We start from the raw sequence: 23,397 nt of genomic DNA on the forward strand, positions 1-23,397 counted from the left end.
CCTCTAATATTTTCTTCCTCCTGTTGTAATTAAATCACCATAAAATTTGGCAGCTGACTTGGGTATTTTATTATTTGGGATTCACCCTTTACATTAATCTACATTTTTCTACTTTCACTCTTTCTACCTATTTGTAAATAAAGCTGCTAAAAGTCATTTTGACTTAAACTGTAATGTTTTTAAATTGGAAACCACAATATTACTTGAGAGTTCTCATATTTAGCATAAAACCTACATTTAAGTTCTTACAACATTATTCTTGCCCCAACAAAAGAAATTATTTTGTATTTGCCTTATATTTTCTATTTTTATATCTAATTACATGTTGGAACCTACTACCAGTAAAATTTAAGCTCCTTGGGGTAAGGGACTATTTCATTTGTGTCTTTATATCCCCCAAACTCAGCACAATGCCCAGGAACATAAAAGATATATAAGTGTTTGTCCAATTGAAGATTCCTCAAGTCTAATGATAAAGATGAAAACTAACCATTTCTTAATCTAGAAGTAATTAGTTAAATATGAAAAACAAGACACACATCTTTGGATATGGTCAATGTGGGAATTTCTTCTGTTTTTGTTATATGAGGTTGGGTTTTTTTTTATTTCAGTTGATGGGAGTTGTTAGTTGAAAAAAAATTAGTTTAAAAAAAGAAAATAATTTAGTTAGTATATGTCTCTTAGTGATACTATTTCTAATTCCCAATGCTTACAAATTACCTTTTAAATAATCTATTCTAGATTTTTTTCTAAGAATTTAAGTCAAGCTGCCTATTACCTGCAAAGTATATACTTTTATATTTTATGAAAATCAGGGCAAAATTTTTCCTTCACTTCTGTAGCACCTTTCTTATTCTCCATGATCTTTCAAAAATCACAGAGGGACTCAGAAATTACATTTAGGGAATATCCATCAGGATACAGTATTTCTATGATAAGACATCTTGGAGTCAATCAAAACTGGTTTTCCTTGTTGCAAAACCCATCTCCCTCAGTCCTCTGATCTCTGCTTTAAAAACTTCACATTATGCAACAACCAGGTATATCTAACCACTTACTTGGCTTCTTTAAATAGGCAACCAGCCTCATGAGGGATTCTCATTGTCACAAAAGTAAGTGAGGCTCATAAATTATCTCTACTTACAATGGAATGGAATGTAACAGTAACATTTGATCATTGGACAGGTTGACTCCCCATTCTTGCACTGTTTCTGCTGGCTCTGGTTAACAGAACAATCATTTCCTATCTATACCTAAGGTCTTAAAGGACCTGGTTCTACAACTAGACTAGGGGCTCACACACAAATGCATGGATATAGGTACAGTGTACTACTTTGCCTCTGCTCAATACTGCCAAATGTGTGCTTTTCCCTTTTTTTTTTCTTTCAAACTCTATGTACTATCTCTACCTCTTTTCTCATTTCTTTAGTTCACCTAGTACTGACCAATCACCATGGAGTTCTTTAATATCTACTATGTGTTAGGTATTGTGCAAAGCCAAGATATACAAAGAAAAAAAAAGAAAAGAAACCATTTCTTGAACTTAAAGAGCTTATAATTTATTAGAGAAAACAAAATCTACACAAAAAATTAGATACAAAATATACTCGAATACTCCATGTTTTCAAATGGGTCTGTGATCTCCAATAAGATCTCATCAATTTGGAGATTTTCTTCAATGAGGCATGTAATATCTGTCTGTCCATGTTGTGTAGTCCTTGTTCATGTCCTCCCATAAGTTGATCATTAGGGTGACTGATTGAGCATGCAACTCACATTGTCTATAATCGTGTTGGTGAACCTGTAGCACTTGTGCTGGAGGGGCTGCTCCCTTCCCCCTCTCTCCTGAACCTAAGGAAATTTCACTCTCTGCCCAGCAGCCCCGTGGGAGCACTTCCTCCCCTGTCTGGGGTAAGGCAGGGGGGCTCACATGCAGCATGAGGTTTGCAGTTTGGGCACACGGTCTCTAAAAAGTTTGCCATCACTGGTCTATATTCTATCAAAATCTTAAAAGCTTTCCTCACTTTTTCCTAACATTGAAAGGATACATGGAACACTCTGACTGGCTACTTGTCATTTCTCACCCTTACCATCTGATCAGCTCATCTTCTTTTCCTATAGAGTATTTCCCTGATGATATGGTTACTCTCATTTTTTTCAAAATTCTTTATTTATATGGGATAGATTGCTTACACCCACCACTCAACTCTTCACTTTTCTCTGTGAAATATTATTTTTCACTTCTTTGGAGACTATTATGTTCTAGACCACATGTCCATATAATAACACTGAGAGAATATTGCTATTTAAAAGATGGAGGGGAAGGGTGGGCAGAGTCAAGATGGCTAAGTACACAGATTCATCTGATCTCTACCAGACTACCCTCCAAAAAATTAGTGATGTAATACCTCTAAACAAACTCTTGAGCAGCATAATCCACAAAAAACAAGGCAAAGTAATTTTTGAGCCCAAAACAACTTAGAAGGTTGGCCTCAGGGATGAAGTACACTGGGGTAGAGGTGGAGTAGTTTGCCAGGGAGGACCCCACAACATCAACAGGCCTGGGGCACAGCTGAATCAGGAAAAAGGCTTCCTGATCTCTCAGCAACAAACAGTAAGTGGAATCAGGCAACTTCTAAAAAGGAGATAAGAGGGTTTCCTTTGCTAGATCTGGGTAAAGGACTAGTGTAGTATTGCCCATGTGCAGAACAGGTCTGAGGGTGCAATCTGAGGTAAGGAAGAACACTAGGAGACCCCAGGGCTTGTAGCCACAGTGGATCAAGGAACCCTGGTCACCATTCAAGGAGGAAAAGAGTACTTTGGGTTATTTACAGAATAGAGCATTAGCCAGCAGAGTATGAAAAACAGCTCTCCTTCATAACACCTTGAAAGAACTGAAAGCAGAGAGAATGTGAAGGGATACTCCTCAAATACAAAATAGCTGAGTAAGTTATAGTATATTATTTTAATGTAATAATATTGTACTGAAAGAAATGACAAGCAGAAGGGGCTCAGAAAAACCTAGAAAGACTTATAGGAACTGAAGCAGAGTAAAATAAGCAGAACCAGGAGAACACTGTAAATAGTGACAGAGATACTATAAAATGAATAACTGTGAATAACAGCTATTCTCAGCAATACAATGATCCAAAACTATCCCAAAGGAATAAGAGTAAAAAAAAATGCCATCTGCTTTCAGAAGAAAAAAAAACTGAAGGAATCTGAATCTAGATCAAAGTAAACTTTTTTTCACTTAATTTTTTTCTGAGTTTCCTTCCTATAAGGATTAATATAGGGAAATGTTTTACATGATTGCAAATGTAAAATATATATGATATTTCTTACTGTCTCAACAGAAGTGGAAGGGGGTTTTTGAGCAAGAAGGAGGAAGAGAGAGAATTCGAGACATAATACACTTTGAAAAATGTTGGAAACTTTTTACATGTAATTGGGGGAAAATAAAATAAAATTTAATTTTAAAATAAGATGGGCCTTTGTTTCTAAAAAAAGTTATGATCATTAAAACTAGGCAACCAGCACTGATTAAGCATTTACTATGTACCAGTCACTGTACCAAATGGTGGGGCATTCAAATATAAGCAAAAAGAAAGACAATCAATGTCCTCAAATAGCTTACAGTCTAGTGGAGGAAGACAAAACACAAAAGGAAATTCGCCAGAGAGGGAATGGGCAGGGTAAAGGTATCCTGCATTGCACCATGGTGTTAAAGTCTAGAAAGTCAGAAGCACAGCTGAAAAGGGAATGAAAGTTGTCAAGGCTGGGCACCTGCACAAAATGGAGACCTCAGGAGGCATTCATTAATGGAAGAAGGGAACCAGCATAGCCAATGTATGTTAAAGAATAAGACTGCAAGTGAGGCATGGTGCTGAAGTCCAGAGATTGGCCCTTTTTGAAGTCAATTCATTTTCATCCTTCTGATTAATTCTAGGATGAATTCATTCGTACCATCTATCCCATATATACACATCAATGATCAAACTTTTAAAGGTTGTTCATCTAACTATAGGTCAAAATCTTGGCAATTCATCATCTATTTGGTCTTTCCTATGTGGATGGTCAAGCCAATATACTTTGGTTGCAGATTTCTTCCAGAAGGCTCTGCAATGTTCCAACCTTGATGTAATTAGAACTATGCTATCTATAAGCAGAAGTTTCAGGAAACCCTTATCATCTATAGAGAATCTCTGTTTAATTTGCAATATCCCCTGGATCTCCTCTATTAGTGAATGTCTTTGCTTCAATTTTCCTTTTTGATCCAGATTATTTCTGCTGTTATCTTTCAAATTCTTGTGAATGACTTGATTTAGGGGTGGAGGGCACCTTGTTAGAAGATACAAAGAAAATATAAGGTAAATGGGGAACAATAACAATTGTGGGGCATGATCAGAAGGGATCTGATCTAGGAGGTAGTACTTGAGCTGACTTTCAAAAGAAAGTGTCATTAGAAATCACTGTGGGAATACTGAAACCCCACGTGCACTCCTTACACTCCTATAAAGGTTGGGAATACCAAGGGAAAGGCAAATAGTTGAGTACAGGCAGCATGGGATGGGATCACTTATCAACAAATACGCTACCTATAAAACAAATGCCAATTGTTCTGAGGATCATTGGTTAGAAGAAGAATGATAAACTAGAAGGGCAAAAAATTTACTCAAGGATTAGTCTATATTTGATGGATGGTAAGATAATTAAAAATTCTGAATTGGCAAGTTCTAAGTGCCTTGTAATCCCCACAGAAGAGAAAGATGGCTAGGGAGAAGGCAAAGTATCTAATGCAGTGGAATGTGTTTGTGATATAGGCTTGACTTGATTCCTTCACTGAACAGTCAACTAACTTCCTTCTTCATACCTTCTCTCAATACATGGCCTAATGTCCTGAGGATACCTAGGGAGAATTTCAACCCAGAGGCAAGCCAGAAATATGCTGGTGGTTCATGTCTCAAGTCTGAATCCTTGAAGAATAAGAGATTTCAAGCTTTCTTCTGATCTCTTTAAAAATCTCACAAAGAATTAAGATCTTTTACAACCCTGGTAAATTACTTATTGTTTACAACAACCCAGAGCAATCCCATTCCCATTTCCATAGTTCTTTGGCTCTAACAGAAAATCCAGGAGAAAAGAAAAGGTATGTGTAATTCAGAAGAAGGCTGCCACAGAAAGTGGCATAAATAAAACATAATCTGGACAAGAATAATGGTAATCTAAGTCAGCTAGCTCTCTCTGTGACCCTTTATATTATGTCATTTTGTCTCCTAATGAAACAATCTCCAATGCTAAGCACTGTGTTTGAGAGGTCAATTACAGAAGAGAAACAAGAGTCCAGAGAGTATATTCATTTTATTTATTTACAAATTTGGTTTACTATCATTCTAAATTATATTACTTTAACCCCAAAAATAAAAGCAAATGGTAAATGGTACCAAAATTCTCCAAATCCATAGAATTCAATGTAACTTAATTAACATTAAGTACCTACACTGTGAAATTTTCTATGATGATCACAGGGTGCAGCCTACACCCTTCTAATTAACCAGGAAATATGGTCTCTGATAGTGCCACAAAGATAGCTACCTAGAGACGAGGAAATCTCCAACTCTGCTTGACTAACCTAAGAATAGCACATAGAATTAGGGCTAACGGCTATAACTTAGGACCAAGATAACTGATATTTCTCAATGTCACAAAGGCAACTCTAAACTCAACCAATGAACATATTCACAGAGGAGTCTTTAGTGCTCAGACAAATAATTCTAAAATCTCAAAATTTTCCAAGCAATAGCCCAAACTTGATTCCCTTCTGAATTTCCCAAAGTGGTTTATTTTGGAAATAACATTCCCCAGCTAAAGCAAAATAAATCGGTTAGAAAATGTATGAATTTGCCCTGTATATTCCATAGTACCCGTGAAGTGTCCAGCCTTAAGTTCCATTACTGGAAGGCAGCACATCAAAGGAATAATGCTTTATGGCCTAGGTAAATTCACCATATACTTCTATCATCTCCATGCTTTTTAACAAGCTGTGTGCCTCCTCAGGCCTTGAATGTACTCTCTCCTCAGCTAGCTGTGTAGTATCATGCTTCTTTCAGGTCTCAACTCAAAAATCACCTACTATCCAAGAACTATTCTGATCTCCCCTACTAGCTAGTGCCCTCCCCCATGATATTGCTTTGTATTTACTTTATGTATGTTTTGTATTTTCTTATCCATTCTTTGAGGGCAGAAACTATTTTATCTTTTGTCTTTGTATCTCTAGTACCTAGTATGATGCATGAAACATAGTAGGCATTTAAAAAAAAATTCATAGAAAGCTCAGTCCTAAAGAAGAGATATAAGAAGACACCTATTCCTAATCATTTGCAGAAAACTTATGGGTTTAGAACCTTGCATACACTTTTAGATTTTTTTTGGCTGTACTAATTAGTCTCACTCATGTTTTTTCCTTCTTTTTTTTAAATAAGTATTTTTTTACATAGGATAGCTCTATGGAAGGAGGAGGAAATGTTAGGTGATGGAAAAAGGATATCAATCACAACTTATTTAAAAAAATAAATGCTTACTGAATGAAAGATGTATTGCATAAAGAATATTGGACCTTGACTTGAGTTGATACAATGGGGAAAGGCACAGATGTGGAATCATAGGACTTGGGTCCAAATCCCACTTCTAACACTTATTACCTATTGACAATAGACAAATCCTTTGACCTTTCTGAGTCCTAGTCTCTCCATTTGTCAAATAAGTAGGTCAGCCTAGATAGTCTCTCAGGTTCCCTTTAATCTTTCAAGCTATGATACTATGAAATACTGGCTCCAATACTTTCTTTTGTAATAAGTTCAAGTAATTTATTCCACTCATGTTCACGAGCTCCTGTGAATCTTTTGGTTTTTTGTAGATTTTTTGAAAGGATTAAGTAAAGGCTGTAACAAATCTGATTCCTACATTGAACACTAACTACCTGTGCTAGAGTTGGAGACCATATTACCCACACTTGAGAAAACCTAGATGCGAGATATACCTAATTGGGGAGATTTCCCTAGAGAGAAATTACAAGGAGGGAGTATAATGAGTCAAAGAAGAAAACTGAACCTTTTTGGGTCATGTCTCCAGAACTAGACCCATTCTATGTGAGTTCAGAATCATTAAGCAGAGTCCTAGCCCAAGTTACATTTCAATAAATCATAAAAATGATAACTGAATTTTTTACTTTTCAAATAGATATTTCAAAATACATCGCGGTCACAGGACAACATGCCCCTCACTTTGTTTCTCATGTTTACAAAGAATACAGGTTGAGTCACGTTTAATAGAGCTACCTAATAATTAAATTATTTTCTCAAGGAATCCTAGCTTTATTGCAATTAATAATATTCTGAACTAGCTACGAACTACCTTCTTTCTACTTTGCCACAACCACCTATCGTCTACCCTATATAAATTCTATCTGCTCATATTTTATTTTGCAAAAGGGGTGAAGATGGAGAGAAGAAATACCAGGAAGTAATAGTAATAGCTAGTATTTATATAGCACTTAAAAGTTTGCTAAAAGCTTTACAAATATTAATTTATTTTATCTGTAATAGTTAAAGGGATTGTTTAGGAATTGAAGAGGTACAGGGGATAAGAAAAGTTTTGTAACAGGGAATGGAGGAGTTGAAGGTATAGAGGGAATATGGATGCTGGTGAGGTAAAAGGAGAGAGATGCCTCCTGCTGAGAGTCTATCTTTGAAAAATGGGGTTCCCAGAAATGGGCCAACTATGATAGCCTGAGGGGATGTCTTCTCTATTGATTGATATTGAAGATACCCCAGGGCAGGTAAGCAAGGACCCCACTGAGGGACAAGCCTCCTCCCCAGACCAAGGTCACCCAGCAGGGGTCTGATAAGGACCATTTATGGTTGAATGGCTGTCCTTGGGTTCAGCTCCCTCTATGTTCCCTTGAAATGATTGTCTTCTTATCTGACTGCAGTTTATTTAAATAAAGATGCATTTTAATAACAAGTTTGAATTGGGGAGGTATCAGGGAGGAGGGAATTAGGATTTCTCTAGATTGGGTTTGAGTCTCTCTCAGCTGTTGAGCTGAGGTCAGGCCTCCCAGACTGGTGGAGGGTTTCTGTTATTCCTGTCTCTGCTAATCTGTGCTAGTTTTCTTAAATTCAAGGTCTTTAGCAGTAGACAGTAAGAGGAAGAAAAGGTTCTGACTTTCAGAGCTGGTTGGACCTGTCTCTTTGGGCTGACGCCCCTAAAAACCGGCCTTACAGTTTAAACCACGCCCCTTAAATTCTTCTGTCTGATGACAATCTCCACCTATCTTTGCAATGTAAGCTGGTTTACAAGTCCTTCAGTCCTTCCTTGCCAAATTGCATGTCCATATAGCATCTCAAATGGAGAGATGTGCAGATCTCCACTGGAGATGGAGATCTAAGATGGAACAGAACTAATGGCAGAATGTCGGGCCATTTTTGGTGTGTTTCTGCACAAAATTTTCCTATCAATGTTTTGATGTCTTTATTTAATCTCTCCACTTGCCTTGAACTTTGGGGTTGATACAGTGTGTGGTATCTTGCTTGTATTCCTACATTTTTATAAATTTCATTTAATATTGATTGAGTAAAGTGACTCCCACGATCTGAGTCAAATTTTGTGGGAATCCCAAATCTAGGCATGATTTCTTTTAATAGCATTTTGAACACAAATGCTGCATTGTTCTTTATGGCAGGAAAAACTTCTGGCCATCTAGTCAGTCTGTCTATGATGACAAGGCAATACTTAAACCCTCTGTCGGAATATTGATAAAATCTATCTGTACGCATTCAAACAGAGTATATGCTAAGGGACGACTGCCTAACCCTTTGGTCTTATAAACTCCCTGATTGAACTGCATACAAATTTTACATTTTTGACAGACTCTTATGGTATATGAGGATATTCCAGGTACAAACCAAAAGCATCTCACTGAATCGATCACAGCTTGGGTTCCATAGTGTCCCTGTGTATGTATTGCATTGCACACGTATTTATATGTATAGCACTTAAAAGTTTGCTAAAGGCTTTACAAATATTAATTTATTTTATCCTCACAAAACCCCAGGAGGTAAGTGCTATTATCCCCATTTTTAAAACAAGTGGAATGACTTTCCTAGGATAGCAATACTACTAAATATTTGAAGCTACATTTGAATTCAAGCCTTCTTAACTCTAGGTCTAGTACTCTTTTTTCATCATTTTTTATTTTTTTTTGTTTTTCCAGTACACTTATCTCTATATCACTCAGCTGCCTGTATTCCAAGAGTTGTGACTTTACTAATATAAGCAAAGTGACAAGTATGGTTTTCTCTTTTCTTCTTTTGTCCTTCCTTTAAGCAGCCACCATCCAAAAAATTACACTAAACTGGAGAGAATACATCAAGACTTATCTAAGATCTAATAAAGATACATTATATTTACCGTACTAAAACTCAATTACATAATAGCAGACAGATCTTCCTTTTCTCTATACATTTTACAACAGGGCTTTTGATGTGAAATTTATTAAATGCTAATGAATCTATTTGCAAAAAAATAATTAAAAAGGTCTATTTGGCTATTAGAGTAGTAGTGTGGCATAAAATATAAAGGTTGACTGAGTCAAGAAGGCTTGGATTCAAATTTGGCTTCTAATGCATGCTAGATATATGCCTGAGTAAATTACCTAATTTCTCAGTGTCCTCATGTAAACAAATAAGACTATCAGATGCACAACAGTTATAAATTGGCATCGGTAGAGGGCATTTCTACACCTGAAATTCCCAATACTAATGAAATCACAAGTCTGATTTTAAAAATCTATTTAACTTTTTTTTACTTGCTCTTAAATTTTACCTCTTAATCCTCTGCTGAGTTAGAAAAACATCCAACTAATACATAGACAGCTTAAAGTTGGGTTTCTATATACAGTGTTTGATATATCATAAAAGCTCAAAATTCATTGTGTTCTCTATAGGTTGTAGATCCTTCATATTAAATCAATAACATACAGACCAAAGGAAACTCTTCATTGAAGTGAAAAATCAAAGTAATCTTTTGAAGGTAATAGCAGTAGTTTATCCCAGTGGGGTCAGCTCTGATTTTGTCAGGGGGAAAAAAAGAGTGGCATGTTTCATGATCTCCTTCCAACAACTCTTAGAAAAATTATTTTTCAAATTCCTATTCCCAGATAACAGCAATTGAATTTAGTGAACATCACTAAGAAATCTCATTTCCCAGAGAAACTAATAAACCCATATCTGTGGGTCAAATGCAGGTGTCTCGGGTTGCTATTTGGGAACTTTACCTATTAGAGAGAAGATATTTATTGCACTGCTATATTTTCACTATGAAAAAAATGAATAAGGGGACTTTGTGGTATTGATGATTACTGATCTGAATAATCAATATGCACAAATACCAGGCTTTGCATATTTGTACTTTTTTGCAATTATTTGTATTAATGTAATGTGTATGTTAGTAATTATTATATTTTGTATATTTGTGTATTTTTTATGTTAATAATGCCAATAGCATCAGCCTGAGCTATATATATGCTATATTCTTATAATTCCATACAATAACTTTTCAGTGTGACTGCCACAAAGAAAGAACAGTTACAGACTCAGCTCAGCTGTCAGCAGTCATAGCCGCCTCCAACTGGAATGCAGAATATGGCAAAGTTCTAGTTCTTAAGTGTCTAATTGTTCTCAACTCTAACACTCACTGCAAGGCACTGGCCTAAAAGAAGACAGGTCCTCATTGTGAAGAAGAGAGTTGCTTCCAGATCCCCTTTGTAATACAATCCAGCTCCTTCCTTTGGCTTACTCTGGGAAATCTGTTAGTTTTCTTAAATATTCAATAGAGACCTCTCCCTGCACTTTTGAGAAGCTGGTGACTTCCAAATATGCTTGCAAGCATCACTCCATTCTCTAATAAGCTCAATAATGTTCTCTAAAGATTTGTTGTTGTTCACTAGTTTCAGTCATGTCCAATTCTTCATGACTGCATTTGGGGTTTTCTTGGCAAAAATACTGAAGTGGTTGGCCATTTACTTTTCCAGCTCATTCTACAGAAGAGAAAACCGAGGCAAACAACGACTTGCCAAGGGTCACACAACAAATAAGTGTCTGAGGCCAGATATGAACTGATCTTCTTAACTCCAGTCCTTGTGCTCTAACCACCACACTTCCTAACTCTGTAATGATATCTTGTGCACTTTATTTTGTTAAATATTTCTCAATATATTTAAATCTAGTTTGGGTCCCATTAGGCAGCATTTGACATCTCTGCTCTAAGACTCAGGATTTTCAAAGACTAAGAAAATCATTCTTGTCTAGGTTATGTCACAGGCTTGATTCCTGACAATCTAATTCTCAGTTTCTTCACTAAATTCATTAGGCCATCCCACCAATTTATTCCCAAGTGCCAAATGGCATGTACCTAAAGTAGGATCAACATAATTTAGCTTTAGAAGTGACCATAGAAGTCTAGCTTCCTTATTTTATGGATGAGGACACTGAGGTTCAAAGAGGTTAAATGACTTGCACAAAGGCATATATAGTCAATCATTCTCTGAGCTGAGAACTGATCCCAGATTCTGACTCCAAATCCATTGTTCTTTTTTTTTTTTGCATCATGCTACTTATTATAATCTTGAGCCATTTTGGGACCTCATTTTCCTTAGTTATAAAATAAAGGTTATAGATTACATTATTTTTAGAGTCTCTTCAAAGCCCACAATTGTATAAGACTATGAATGAACCTGTGTCTGGATCAGAAGTTAAATGAAATTCAACTCCCAACAAAAACTTAGTGATGAAATATCTCAGTTCTTGGAACCGAAAGGTCACATCTGAATTTCTAATCACTGCTCTTCATATTTTGATAAAAAAAAAAAACAACCAGAGAATAGTCAAATCTATGTCTACAAAATTTCAACTATTTTATAATAATAAATGACAGTTTTCAAATTTTGATTCTGAGGCATCATATCCTATACAGTGTGCTAGAGAATGTCTCCATGTTTTAGAAAAATAAACATTTAGGTGAAGTGTCATTAAAGACCTAATTGAGTATAAAATTCCAATAAGATAGCACAACTATTTATATTCACTAGTTTGGTTTACATACCATTGGTTCTTCAAGGGAATTTCAGTAGCTTTTGAATTCCATCGGATTTGAAACTTTGATTATAAGATGAAACCTTAGCAAAACTAAATACTGGGTCTCAAATAAGTTATAGTTATACCCATGGGCACTAAAAATAAATTGGAATATGAGTTCCTTTAGGGAAGAAACTTTTTGCCTTTCTCAGTATTTAGCCCAGTTCTGGGCACACAAAAAGCACTTAAATGCTTGTTGACTGTCTCTGACCATCTGTTTTACATCATGGCTGAACAATGTCACCTACTCAATAAAAAACTCTAAAAATAAGTCTTCTTATGGTATCGTGATTATAATGTATTAATAGCATTACTGCAAAACCACACTGGTGGGACAACATTTGCACAAAGTAACAGAACATAAAAGACACTGTTATAACAAGAGAAGGTGTCAAATGATCGTTCAGAGAAGAGTTAGGGAAGGAGGAAACTTCATGTTGGAGTTGGCATTTGAACATGGGGAAAATGGGTAGGATTTTATCTGTCACTCAATAAAGGCTTACTAAGTTGCTTACTATGTGCCAGGCACAGTGCTAAGTGCTGGGTATACAACATTAAAAAAAAAAAAAGCAAAAGACAGTTCCTTATCTCAAAAAGTTCACAATCTAATGAGGAAGACAATAAGCAAACAAATACACATATGCTTTATAGAGGACAAATAGAAAATAATTAAGAAAGAGAAAGGCACTAGAATTGGGGAATTGGGAAAGAGTTCCTATTAAAATTGGGATTTTAGTTAAGCCCTAAAAGTAGGTCAAGAAGGTCAGTAGGCAGAGCAGAGGTGAAAGAACATTCTAGAGATGGAGTTCAGGTAAAGAAAATGCTCAGAACAGAGAGATGAATTGTCTTCTTTGTGGAACAGTAAGGGGACCTGTGCATTGAAGAGTAAACAATAGGGAGCAAGGTATGGAGAATGGTAAATGCTTAGGAATGGAATGGTGAAAAGGGGCTAGGTTATAAAGGACTTTGAATGAAAGACAATGATTTGTATTTAATCCTAGAGGTAATAAGACTTGAGGTAATAAACTGGAGTTTATTGAATAGAAGTGTGACTTGGTAAGATTTATATTTTAGGAAAATCACTTAAATGGCTAGAGAATGAATTAAAATAGGGAGAAACTTGAGGCAGGTTTATTATATAGAGGCTATCACAATTTTTCAAAATGTGAGGTAATGAAGGCCTGAATGGTAGTGGTGGTAGTGGTTATAATATCAGACTCTTTAAAAATAAAAGATTCTCTACCCCAAAGAGACAATAAGTAAAAAGTCTTGTACAAGAATATTCATAGCTGCACTCTTTGTGGTGGCCAAAAATTGGAAAATGAGGGGATGCCCTTCAATTGGGGAATGGCTGAACAAATTGTGGTATCTGTTGGTGATGGAATACTATTGTGCTAAAAGGAATAATAAAGTAGAGGAATTCCATGGAGACTGGAACAACCTCCAGGAAGTGATGCAGAGCAAAAGGAGCAGAACCAGGAAAACATTGTACACGGAAACTGATACACTATGGTACAATCGAAGGTAATGGACTTCTCCATTAGTGTCAATGCAATGTCCCTGAACAATCTGCAGGGATCTAAAAAACACTATACACAAGCAGAGGATAAACTATGGGAGTAAAAACACTGAAGAAAAGCAACTGCTTGACTACAGGGGGGAAGGGGATACGACTGAGGAGAGACTCTAAATGAACACTCTAATGCAAATACCAACAACATGGAAATGGGTTCGAACCAAGAGCACAAGTGATACCCAGTGGAATTGTGCGCCGGATATGGGAGAGGTGGTGGGAAGGGGGTGGGGGGAAGGAAAAGAAAATGATCTTTGTTTCCAATGAATAATGTTTGGAAATGACCAAATAAAATAATGTTTAAAGTGAAAAAAAAATAAAAAATAAAACATTCTCATTTAGCTTCACCCAACCAAGCACCTCACATACCTCTCTACTTATATAAATCCTACCATATCCCTCACAATACCACCCATATCTTCCATAAAACTTTTCTTGATCATTTAAACCCAAACATTTCTTTTTTTCCACTCAACTCTTATAACAATTAATGAATATGTCATTAATTTGACACATCTATATTTCTTTTTTGTTTGCTATTTATCTACCAAATAGATATAGAATTATATTTTTTTTCAGTCATATCTGACTCTTCCACTCTTCATGACCCATGATGAGGTTTTCTTAGCAAAGATACTAGAGTAGTTTGCAATTTCTTTCTCCAGTGGATTAAGGAAAATGGTCACAATGATACTAAGTGCCTGGAGTCAAATCTAAACTTAATCCTCCTGACTCCAGGCCCAGTGCTTTCTCCACAGCTGCCTTAGAAATAGACATACATATCTATAAATATACACTTAGATGTAGATTATCCATAGATAGATAGATGACAAATATAGAGGAAAAGAGGAAGGATTCATCTTCCTGAGTTCGACCCCAGGCTGAGACACCTACTAGCTGTGTGGCCCTGGGATACTGACTGACTTTATCTTGTTTGATTAATTTTCCTCATCTGTAAAATGAGCTGGAAGAAAATGCCAAACCTCTCCAGTATCCTTTGCCAAGAATACCTCAAATGGGGTCATGAAGACTCAGACATGACTGAAAAATGACTGAACATAAACAATCTGAACTTTGTCATGATTCCATAAATACTTCTTCTTTCATTGGACTTTGGTTTAGTTTAAGAGTAGTTTTAAAGGTAAAGAAATAGAGCATACTGTACCCAGCGTCCTAGGAATTACACACAAGGCACCATGAGGTATGCTTTGAAGATTCTAGCAAAGATGTTTCTCAGGGACTTCAAAATCTATAGAAAGGATACATATGCATGTGACTATGATATAAGGAGAGTAAAATTAGTTGAGAGAGAGAGAGAGAGAGAGAGAGAGAGAGAGAGAGAGAGAGAGAGAGATCCAGACAAACTGCTATGAGAAACTTGAGGAAGGAAAGAAAGTTTTCACCTACAGGATGGAAAGACTTCTTGCAAGATGTGGCACTGGAGTTAAAAAGGCAAGACTTTTATTCTTCATATTTATCTTTTCATTCTGGTATTCTTTCCCTTTTCCTTTAACTAGAATTACTAATTCCCATCTCTATATTATTTTCCCCTTCCCTACCCCCACCCATTATTAAAATAGTATCCCAATCTCTCAAATTTTTTAATATTTACTATTTATATTTACTATTCTCCAGTGAAACCCCTTCAAAAGATACCACCTTGGAAAATTTTCCATGATAGTTTCCTTTTAAGATTTCCTTCCTCCCTTCCAAAAAAATGAGGAAAAATAAGAATATGGTAAGGAGTAAGAAAGGAATTTTTTTTTAATTTAGCCCCTCTGAGTTGCCCTTTCTGATTAACCCTTCTAAAAACTAAACAATTTAATATATTAACCCTGCCCACATTCAAAAAAGTATAGCAATTATGTAATTCACATAATTCCATAGAGCTCTCAGATGTATGTGATCTAAGTCTGTTGGAAAATACACTACTTTGATAAATCCACTGATTTGGATCTCTTCTCAATTATAATAAGAACCAAAGTTTTCTATGATATTGAATTATTATGCCCCATTTTCACATTTCTCTGTTTCCTGCTAAAAGGCACCCTACATTTTTACTGTAGTCATTCTAGCTAGCCAATAATAGTCTATAATAGTTTAAAATAATTCCAAATACAAATTGAATGTCCTGCACAACATAAGTACCTAATTCAATTCAAGTAATATTTATTAACCACTGGCTTCTTGCAAGGCATTATACTAGGCTAAGAACTAGTATCTGTCCCCCTCCACAGGAGCTCACATTTCATAGATGATTGCCAAATAAATGAACGAATGAATATCAAAGCAGAAAGGATGCTTGACAGTTGCAAACATATTCAAGTAGTACCTAAATATATACAAAATGTAATTTTTTTAAAAATCAGTGAGTTCAAGTTATTTATTCCATTAACTTAAACAGAAACTGTCACATCCATTGAGTTTTACAAAAAAAGCCCAAAAATCCACATTGGTCTATAAAGTCTTTACAGTGGTAATGAAAGGACATTTTTATGCTCATTTATTTAGACCGTGGCCTTGTTTTTTAAAATAAAAGTCAGAAAAACCTCCTTTTGAAATGAAATATACTAAATATTTTTCCAATGACAATAATTCTCCAAAGATAAAGCTGTACTACATTGGAAAAGTTTTTAAAAATAACTTTTAGAACAAGCTAATGCCCCCTTAAGTAAGTCAAAGTTTGCACCTGTGGCAGTTCCTAGGCATACCCTCAGTCATTCTCTCAATGGTACAGATGTGTGTATATGGAGGTATAGAGATAAAAATCCTTATATCTCTCTGATAAGAGATCAAAGCCTGGGAGGGCGGGGAAGAAACTGTAGAACCATAGAGTAGGGTCTCTCGTTTTGATGTCTCACCTCTTGAATCCCTTCCTTCCGACTGCCCTCGAAGGCCTCGTCCTAAACTCTCAGATCCTACTTGCTTGCTTGACTTCTAGGGGAAGCTAACCTCCAGCTCGGCTACCTTACCCAACAAGCTCGGCTACAGCAACATCTTAGCCAAGGGCACAAACGACAGAGGGCGGCGCCCAGCAGGGAAACCCGCAGGAGTGTAGGGGCCCTGGCATCTCTGAGACCCCATCCAGAGAAAAACAATAAAACCCAAGCATGGCTTCCCTTCCTACCCCCCGCATACACTCCTGGAGATAGAAGGGGGAACTGCCCCTAGGTGCATCCCTTTCCTCTCCTGCGTGATCAAAGGGGAAAAAAAAAACACACTCGGAGCAACCTCACACCGCGTGCCTTCTCTCAAGCCCCAGCTTGGAATGAAGGCGCCCACCACGTCTCCCGACCACAGTCGTGGGTTTCGAGGTGAATGGAATCTCCGTCCTGAGATAAGAACAAGAAAGAGGGGAAACTTTTCAGCTCCGAAGGTTCACTAGCGTATGCCCAAGTGACGACCCGCAGCAATAGTGCTATTATCCACCAGAAGGAAGAGCAAACCCCGAGATAGGTAGAAAAGTCGTGGCGCCAGAGCACCACGGGGTAGGAGCTCCTGGTTTCAGCACCACGCGCGCGCGCTCACACATACACATACATACACACACACACACACACACACACGCACGCATGCACACATGAACCCCCCCTACCCATACGGCCGCGCGTGCGCGTGCACACACACAAACATCCATACATCCGCACGAATGGGTGGGCTAGCCCGCCAGCCGGGGGCAAGAGCGTTTCTCCAAGCCCGCGGGACACTTGGAATGCGCCGGCTGGCCGCCTCTTTACCTGGTATTGGTCGAAGCCCGCCAGCTGCTGTTCTGTGACATACCGCAACTGCAACATGTTGGAGCCCAGCCTTTGGCTCCTGGAGCTCGGGCTGTCCCCGGGAGCAGCTGCGCGCCCTAAGTAGCCTCTGAACGAGCAGCACGAAGGACGCCTACCAGAAATCATTGGGAGTGCGTGAAGAGGGAGGATCGAGGAGCGAGGACAGAAGAGAGAGAGAGCTGGGGGGGAAAAGGAGGTGGAGGAGGAGGAGGAGGAGGGGGAGGAGGAGGCGTGATAAGCTCAGCCCTCCCCGCTCCTCCCTCCGACTCGGGTGAAAAGAAGAGAGTCGCAGCATCTGCGCTGCAAGCTAGCTCTCTACAAGACTCCCTTCTTCCTCTGGGAAGAAAGAATGGAGCCTGTGTTTGGGTGGCAACTGGAGATGGCTGGGGACGAAAGTCCCTTGATTGCAACTAGGGAAGGCATTTTGTTATGCACCAAAGGTAGAGAGAGCTCTTTGTGGACGTCACGCATTTCTAAGGAAAAGAGGTTCTTAACAGTCCAATGTTCAGGGCCCCATGGATATAAAGACAAAAATGAAACAGGCCCTGACCTCAAGGAGCTTTAATTCTATTGGGGAGACTTTTTGCACATATGCCTGACATATAGTAGGCGCTTAACAAATATTTTTAATTGTTTATAATGCTAATTCCCTTCCCCTCTAAGATTACCTTCACATGGCATCGTATGTATTTTGTACCTATAGATATTTACATGTTGTCTCTCCCATTAGAATGGGAGCTCCCCTAAAATCTTCCAGACTGCAAGCTCACCCACGGTTCACTCTGCACTTTAGCCACTACATCTCGTTCTCCTTTTACACACACACACACAAACACACACACCACTATGTTATTCTCCACTACACTTCAGAAGTCTCTCTTCCAAAGACACCAGACACTATAATCATATAAATTATTGCAGTGGCATAAGTTATTTATAATGTATTGGTAATACACTAATCCCCTTTCAAGAAATATATATATATATATATATATATATATATATACATGTATATTTAAGATGCACTGCAAAAAAAGCAAAAATGATTATTTCCCTGTCTTTATTATTATGTATTTGATTTTTTTTTAAGTGTGTAGCTCTCCAAGGCAAATCTGTGATAACTCAAGTAAAATGAATGTTGCCTTAGGGCTGGGGTAATGAGGTCATGGATGAGATTTCCAAGCCTATAACTTACAGTCTTTAGCTCTGACAGAAGATGACTCTCTACTGGAAAACTGGCTTGCCAAATATATAAAGTTTGTATGTGACTCTCCTGGTCCACTCCACACCTTTCAGCACCTCTCTTCCTGACCACACATCCTGGATGTATTAGTTGGCATCAGTTTAAAGTTCAAATAGTATTTTCATCTTAATTACGACTTGACCACCAAAACAACAAAAAGTCTTTCTCATATTCTAGCTGTATGACCCTAGGCAAGTGACTTAATTTCTTTCTGCCTCAGTTTCTTCAACTGTAAAATGAGAATGATTACAGCACCCACCTTGCAGGGTTGATGTGAGAATGAGGTATACATAAAGTACTTAACACAGTTACTCCCCCTTCTGATTCCCAAGTCATGTGGTTACTAGTAAGTGCTGTGAATCTTGAAATTTCTCAGACTTGTGAACTGCCATTCCCTCAAAACAATCTTATAGGCCTTTGTTTAATCTGCTTACTCATGTGCTGATTTTGTCCATTCCTGCCAATTTTACTTTTGTTATCCTTTCCATTTCTATTGGCTCTCTCCCCCAGGTCTTTATTACCTCCTGTTTGTGTTACTAAGGGAGACTTTTTGTTGGTTTCTTAGCATATAGTGTCTTCCTACTCAGTCTATTCCACACATACTGTTAGGCTATTCTTCCTCTTAAACCATTTCTTGTATTTCATGTGCATGCTCAAGAAATTTTCTTTTAAATAGCACTTTGAGATTTGTAAAGCACTTTATGTGCATTATCTCACTTGATCTTCAAAATCTTATGAGGGAAATGATACAAATATTAATATTCCTAATATGTAAGTAAATATGGCATATGCATATACACATACATATGTGGCATATTCACATGAGGAAAATGAAGATGGCCTTTTCCTATTTTTCCACCTTATCTTCCAGTACCTTCCTCATACTTCCTACACTCTTCTTGGTCACTCATTTGAATCATGTTCAACTCTTCATAACTTCATTTGAGGTTTTCTTGGCAAAGATACTAAAGTAGTTTGCTGTTTCCTTCTCCAGCTCACTTTACAAATAAGGAAACTAGGGTTAAATTACTTGTCCAGGGTCACACAGCTAATAAGTATCAGTGGTTAAATTTAAACTCAGGTCTTCCTGACCCCAGGCCCAGTGCTCTATCCACTCCACCATCTAGCTGTGTTTTCTTACTCTCTGGTTAGAGCTGTATCCAAAACTCTTGTTTATTCTTGCCTCTATGCTCTTCCCCTGGTTAAAATGCCCACTTACTTTTTTCTTGATCAATCTATATTGGGACCAAAGAACTTCCTTCAAGGAATTTTCCTAACCAACTTCATCCCACACTGGCCAACTCTTTCTTTGTGTTTATTAGTAGCTAAGAAGATAGACTACTTGGTTTGTATTTTAATTCTGTTTTCTCTTTCAAATAAAATGGAAAATATAGAAATTAGAGAAATTTCTAGAAAAGATAGGGAAAGTATGGGGGAAAGGGGGGAAGGGGGCAGGAAGTTAGGGAGTAGAAATCCACAATAAGTGAGGAGATGATTAGAAAACAGAGTTCTCCATAAGTTCAAGATACCGTATCTGGAGAAATTACATCTTAGGTTACAAAAACAAAAACAAAAACAGTAGATGTGTTTACTGAGCTTGAAGACTGTAATCTTGGGGAAATGTTTGAGAATAGGAAAGGGTCCATGAGAAAGACAAATGACTTTCAAGAATTTCAAGAGTTGGTAAACAACTGACTTTGGTTCCCAGCAAAATTCTAGAATGCATTATTAAAGGAATCTTTAGTGACCAAGTAGAAAAAGTGTCAAGATGATTTCATCAAAAATAGGTCATGCAGGCTATATTAAATTCTTTTTTCACAGAGTTTAGTAATTGGTAGATGAGAGACTGGTAGCATTTACTCTAGATCAGTGGAATGCTATTTAACAAAAACAGTTTGCAATATCTTGGCCTATAACTGTGGACAGACACTTACTTACTTTATCTCTTCTGAACCCCAGGTCCAAATCTCCAACTGCTTACAACATATCTCATCCTTGATGTCCCACTGTTATCACCTCTCAAGATTTTAACTTTTTTTTTTAATTTAACTCATTTTATCTCCTGAAGGAAACTTTCCCCAACTGCCCTCTCCCTTAGATAATGATCTCTCATCAATTTAACATATTTGTTTACTCTATGAACCTCATATTCATCTCATCTAAAACTGAGCTTATTATCTTTCCCTTTAAACCTGTTCCTTCTTTGACTTTGCTTTTCTATCAATGGCAGCATTATTCATCCAAAAGCTTGATGTTATCTGTAATTTTTCCATTACCTCACTGTTCTTATTCAAGATGTCATTAATTCCTATTGATTTCATCTCTAAAACATATTTTGCATCTATCTTTTCCTTTCGACTGCTGTCCCTGCCCTATTATAGCCATCTTTACCACCTATCTGGATTACTACCAAGAGCTTCTTTTTTTAAACTTTTATAATTTTTTTCAATTACATGTAGAAACAATTTTTGACAATTATTATTTGACATTTTGCAATTCAGATTGTCTCTCTCACCCCATTCTCCCCTCCCCAGGTGGTAAAAAATCTGATACAGGTTATATCAGTACTGTCTTATGATACAAATTTCCATATTCCTCATGCCATGAAAGAAGATACATATTGCACCTACAAGAAAAAAAACTCATGAAGAAAAAAAAAGTGAAAATGGAATACTTTCATCTGCAACCAGACTCCAGGAGTTCCATCTCTGGCTATGGATAGCATTTTCTACCATGAGTCTCTTGGGTTTATTTTGGAACCTTGCATTGCTGATAATAGTTTAGCCTTTCACAGTTGATCATTAAACAATATTTCTGTTACTTTTTACACTATTCTCCTGGCTCTATTCACTTCACTTTGCATCAGTTCATATAAGTCTTTTCAGGTTTTTCTGAACTCATCCCATTCATCATTTCTTGTAGTACAAATATATTCCATTATAACCATGTACCAGGATTTATTCAGGCATTCCCCAAGAGATAGACATCCCCTCAGTTTCCAAATATTTACCATTACCAAAAGAGCTGCTATAAATATTTTTATATATCAACTATTTTCCTTGTCCTTTGATTTCTGTGGAACAAATAGAAACAAAGGGTATGCATAGTTTTAAAGCCCTTTGGGTAGGTCCCAGATTGCTCTCCAGAGTGGTTGTATTAGTTCACAGCTCCAACAACAGAATATTAGTGTCTCAATTTTTTCTCATATCTCCTCCAACATTTTCTTTTTTTGGTCATATAAGCCAATCTGATAGATGAAAGGTGATATTTCAGGGTTGTTTTAATTTGCATTTCTCTAATCAACAGTGATTTTGAGTATTTTTAAATATGGCAATAGATGATTTTAATTTCTTCATCTGACAACAGTCTATACAATCCTTTTTGCCATTTATCAGTTGGGGAATGCTTTGTATTTTTATAACTTTGGGTCTATCTCTATATATTTTAGAAATGAGGCCTTTGGGAAATCATGAAAAAAATGCAAAGGAAGGAGGACTTGCAGTCCCAGATCTCAAACTATACTATAAAGCAATGGTCATCAAAACAATTTGGTACTGACTAAGAGACAGAAAGGAGGATCAGTGGAATAGACTTGGCATAAATGACCTCAGCAAGACAGTCTATGACAAACCCAAAGACCCTAGCTTTGGGGACAAAAATCCACTGTTGGGAAAATTGGAAGACAGTGTGGGAGAGATTAGGTTTGGATCAACACCTCACACCCTACACCAAGATAAATTCAGAATGGGTGAATGACTTGAACATAAAGAAGGAAACTATAAGTAAATTAGGCAAACACAAAATAATATACATGTCAGACCTTTGGGAAGGGAAAGATTTCAAAACCAAGCAAGACTTAGAAAGAGTCACAAAATGTAAAATAAATAATTTGACTACATCAAATTAAACAGGTTTTGTACAAATAAAACCAATGTAACTAAAATCAGAAGGGAAGCAACAAATTGGGAAACAATCTTCATAAAAACCTCTGACAAAGGTTTAATTTCTCAGATTTACAAAGAGCTAAATCAATTGTACAAAAAATCAGCCATTCTCCAATTGATAAATGGGTAAGGGACATGAATAGGCAGTTTTCAGTTAAAGAAATCAAAACTATTAATAAGCATATGAAAAAGCGTTCTAAATCTCTTATAATCAGAGAGATGCAAATCAAAACAACTCTGAGGTATCACCTCACACCTAGCAGATTGGCTAACATGACAGCAAAGGAAAGTAATGAATGCTGGATGCGGTGTGGCAAAGTCCGGACATTAATGCATTGCTGGTGGAGTTGTGAATTGATCCAACCACTCTGGAGGGCAATTTGGAACTATGCCCAAAGGGCGATAAAAGACTGTCTGCCCTTTGATCCAGACATAGCACTGCTGGGTTTGTACCCAAAAGAGATATTAAGGAAAAAGACTTGTACAAGAATATTCATAGCTGCACTCTTTGTGGTGGCCAAAAATTGGAAAATGAGGGGATTCCCTTCAATTGGGGAATGGCTGAACACATTGTGGTATCTGTTGGTAATGGAATAGTGTTGTGCTAAAAGGAATAATAAAGTGGAGGAATTCCATGGAGACTGGAACAACCTCCAGGAAGTGATGCAGA

At 37.1% G+C, this 23,397-nt stretch overlaps 1 protein-coding gene across 1 annotated transcript in view; it reads right to left on the reverse strand.

Annotated features, from left to right (window-relative positions):
* The window catches only part of LOC100618354 (ethanolaminephosphotransferase 1-like), a 168,936-nt gene extending 149,502 nt beyond the window's left edge, over nucleotides 1-19,434 (reverse strand). The window contains exons 1-2 of the mRNA XM_056821071.1: nucleotides 19,387-19,434; nucleotides 17,502-17,652 (exon numbers count right to left, since the gene is read on the reverse strand). Of these exons, the coding sequence (XP_056677049.1) occupies nucleotides 17,502-17,652; nucleotides 19,387-19,434 (199 nt within the window). The remainder of the gene's footprint in view (nucleotides 1-17,501; nucleotides 17,653-19,386) is intronic.
* Between the last annotated feature and the right edge of the window lie 3,963 nt (nucleotides 19,435-23,397).

Source organism: Monodelphis domestica, chromosome 3, assembly GCF_027887165.1.
Source record: "Monodelphis domestica isolate mMonDom1 chromosome 3, mMonDom1.pri, whole genome shotgun sequence".
NCBI lineage: Eukaryota > Metazoa > Chordata > Mammalia > Didelphimorphia > Didelphidae > Monodelphis > Monodelphis domestica.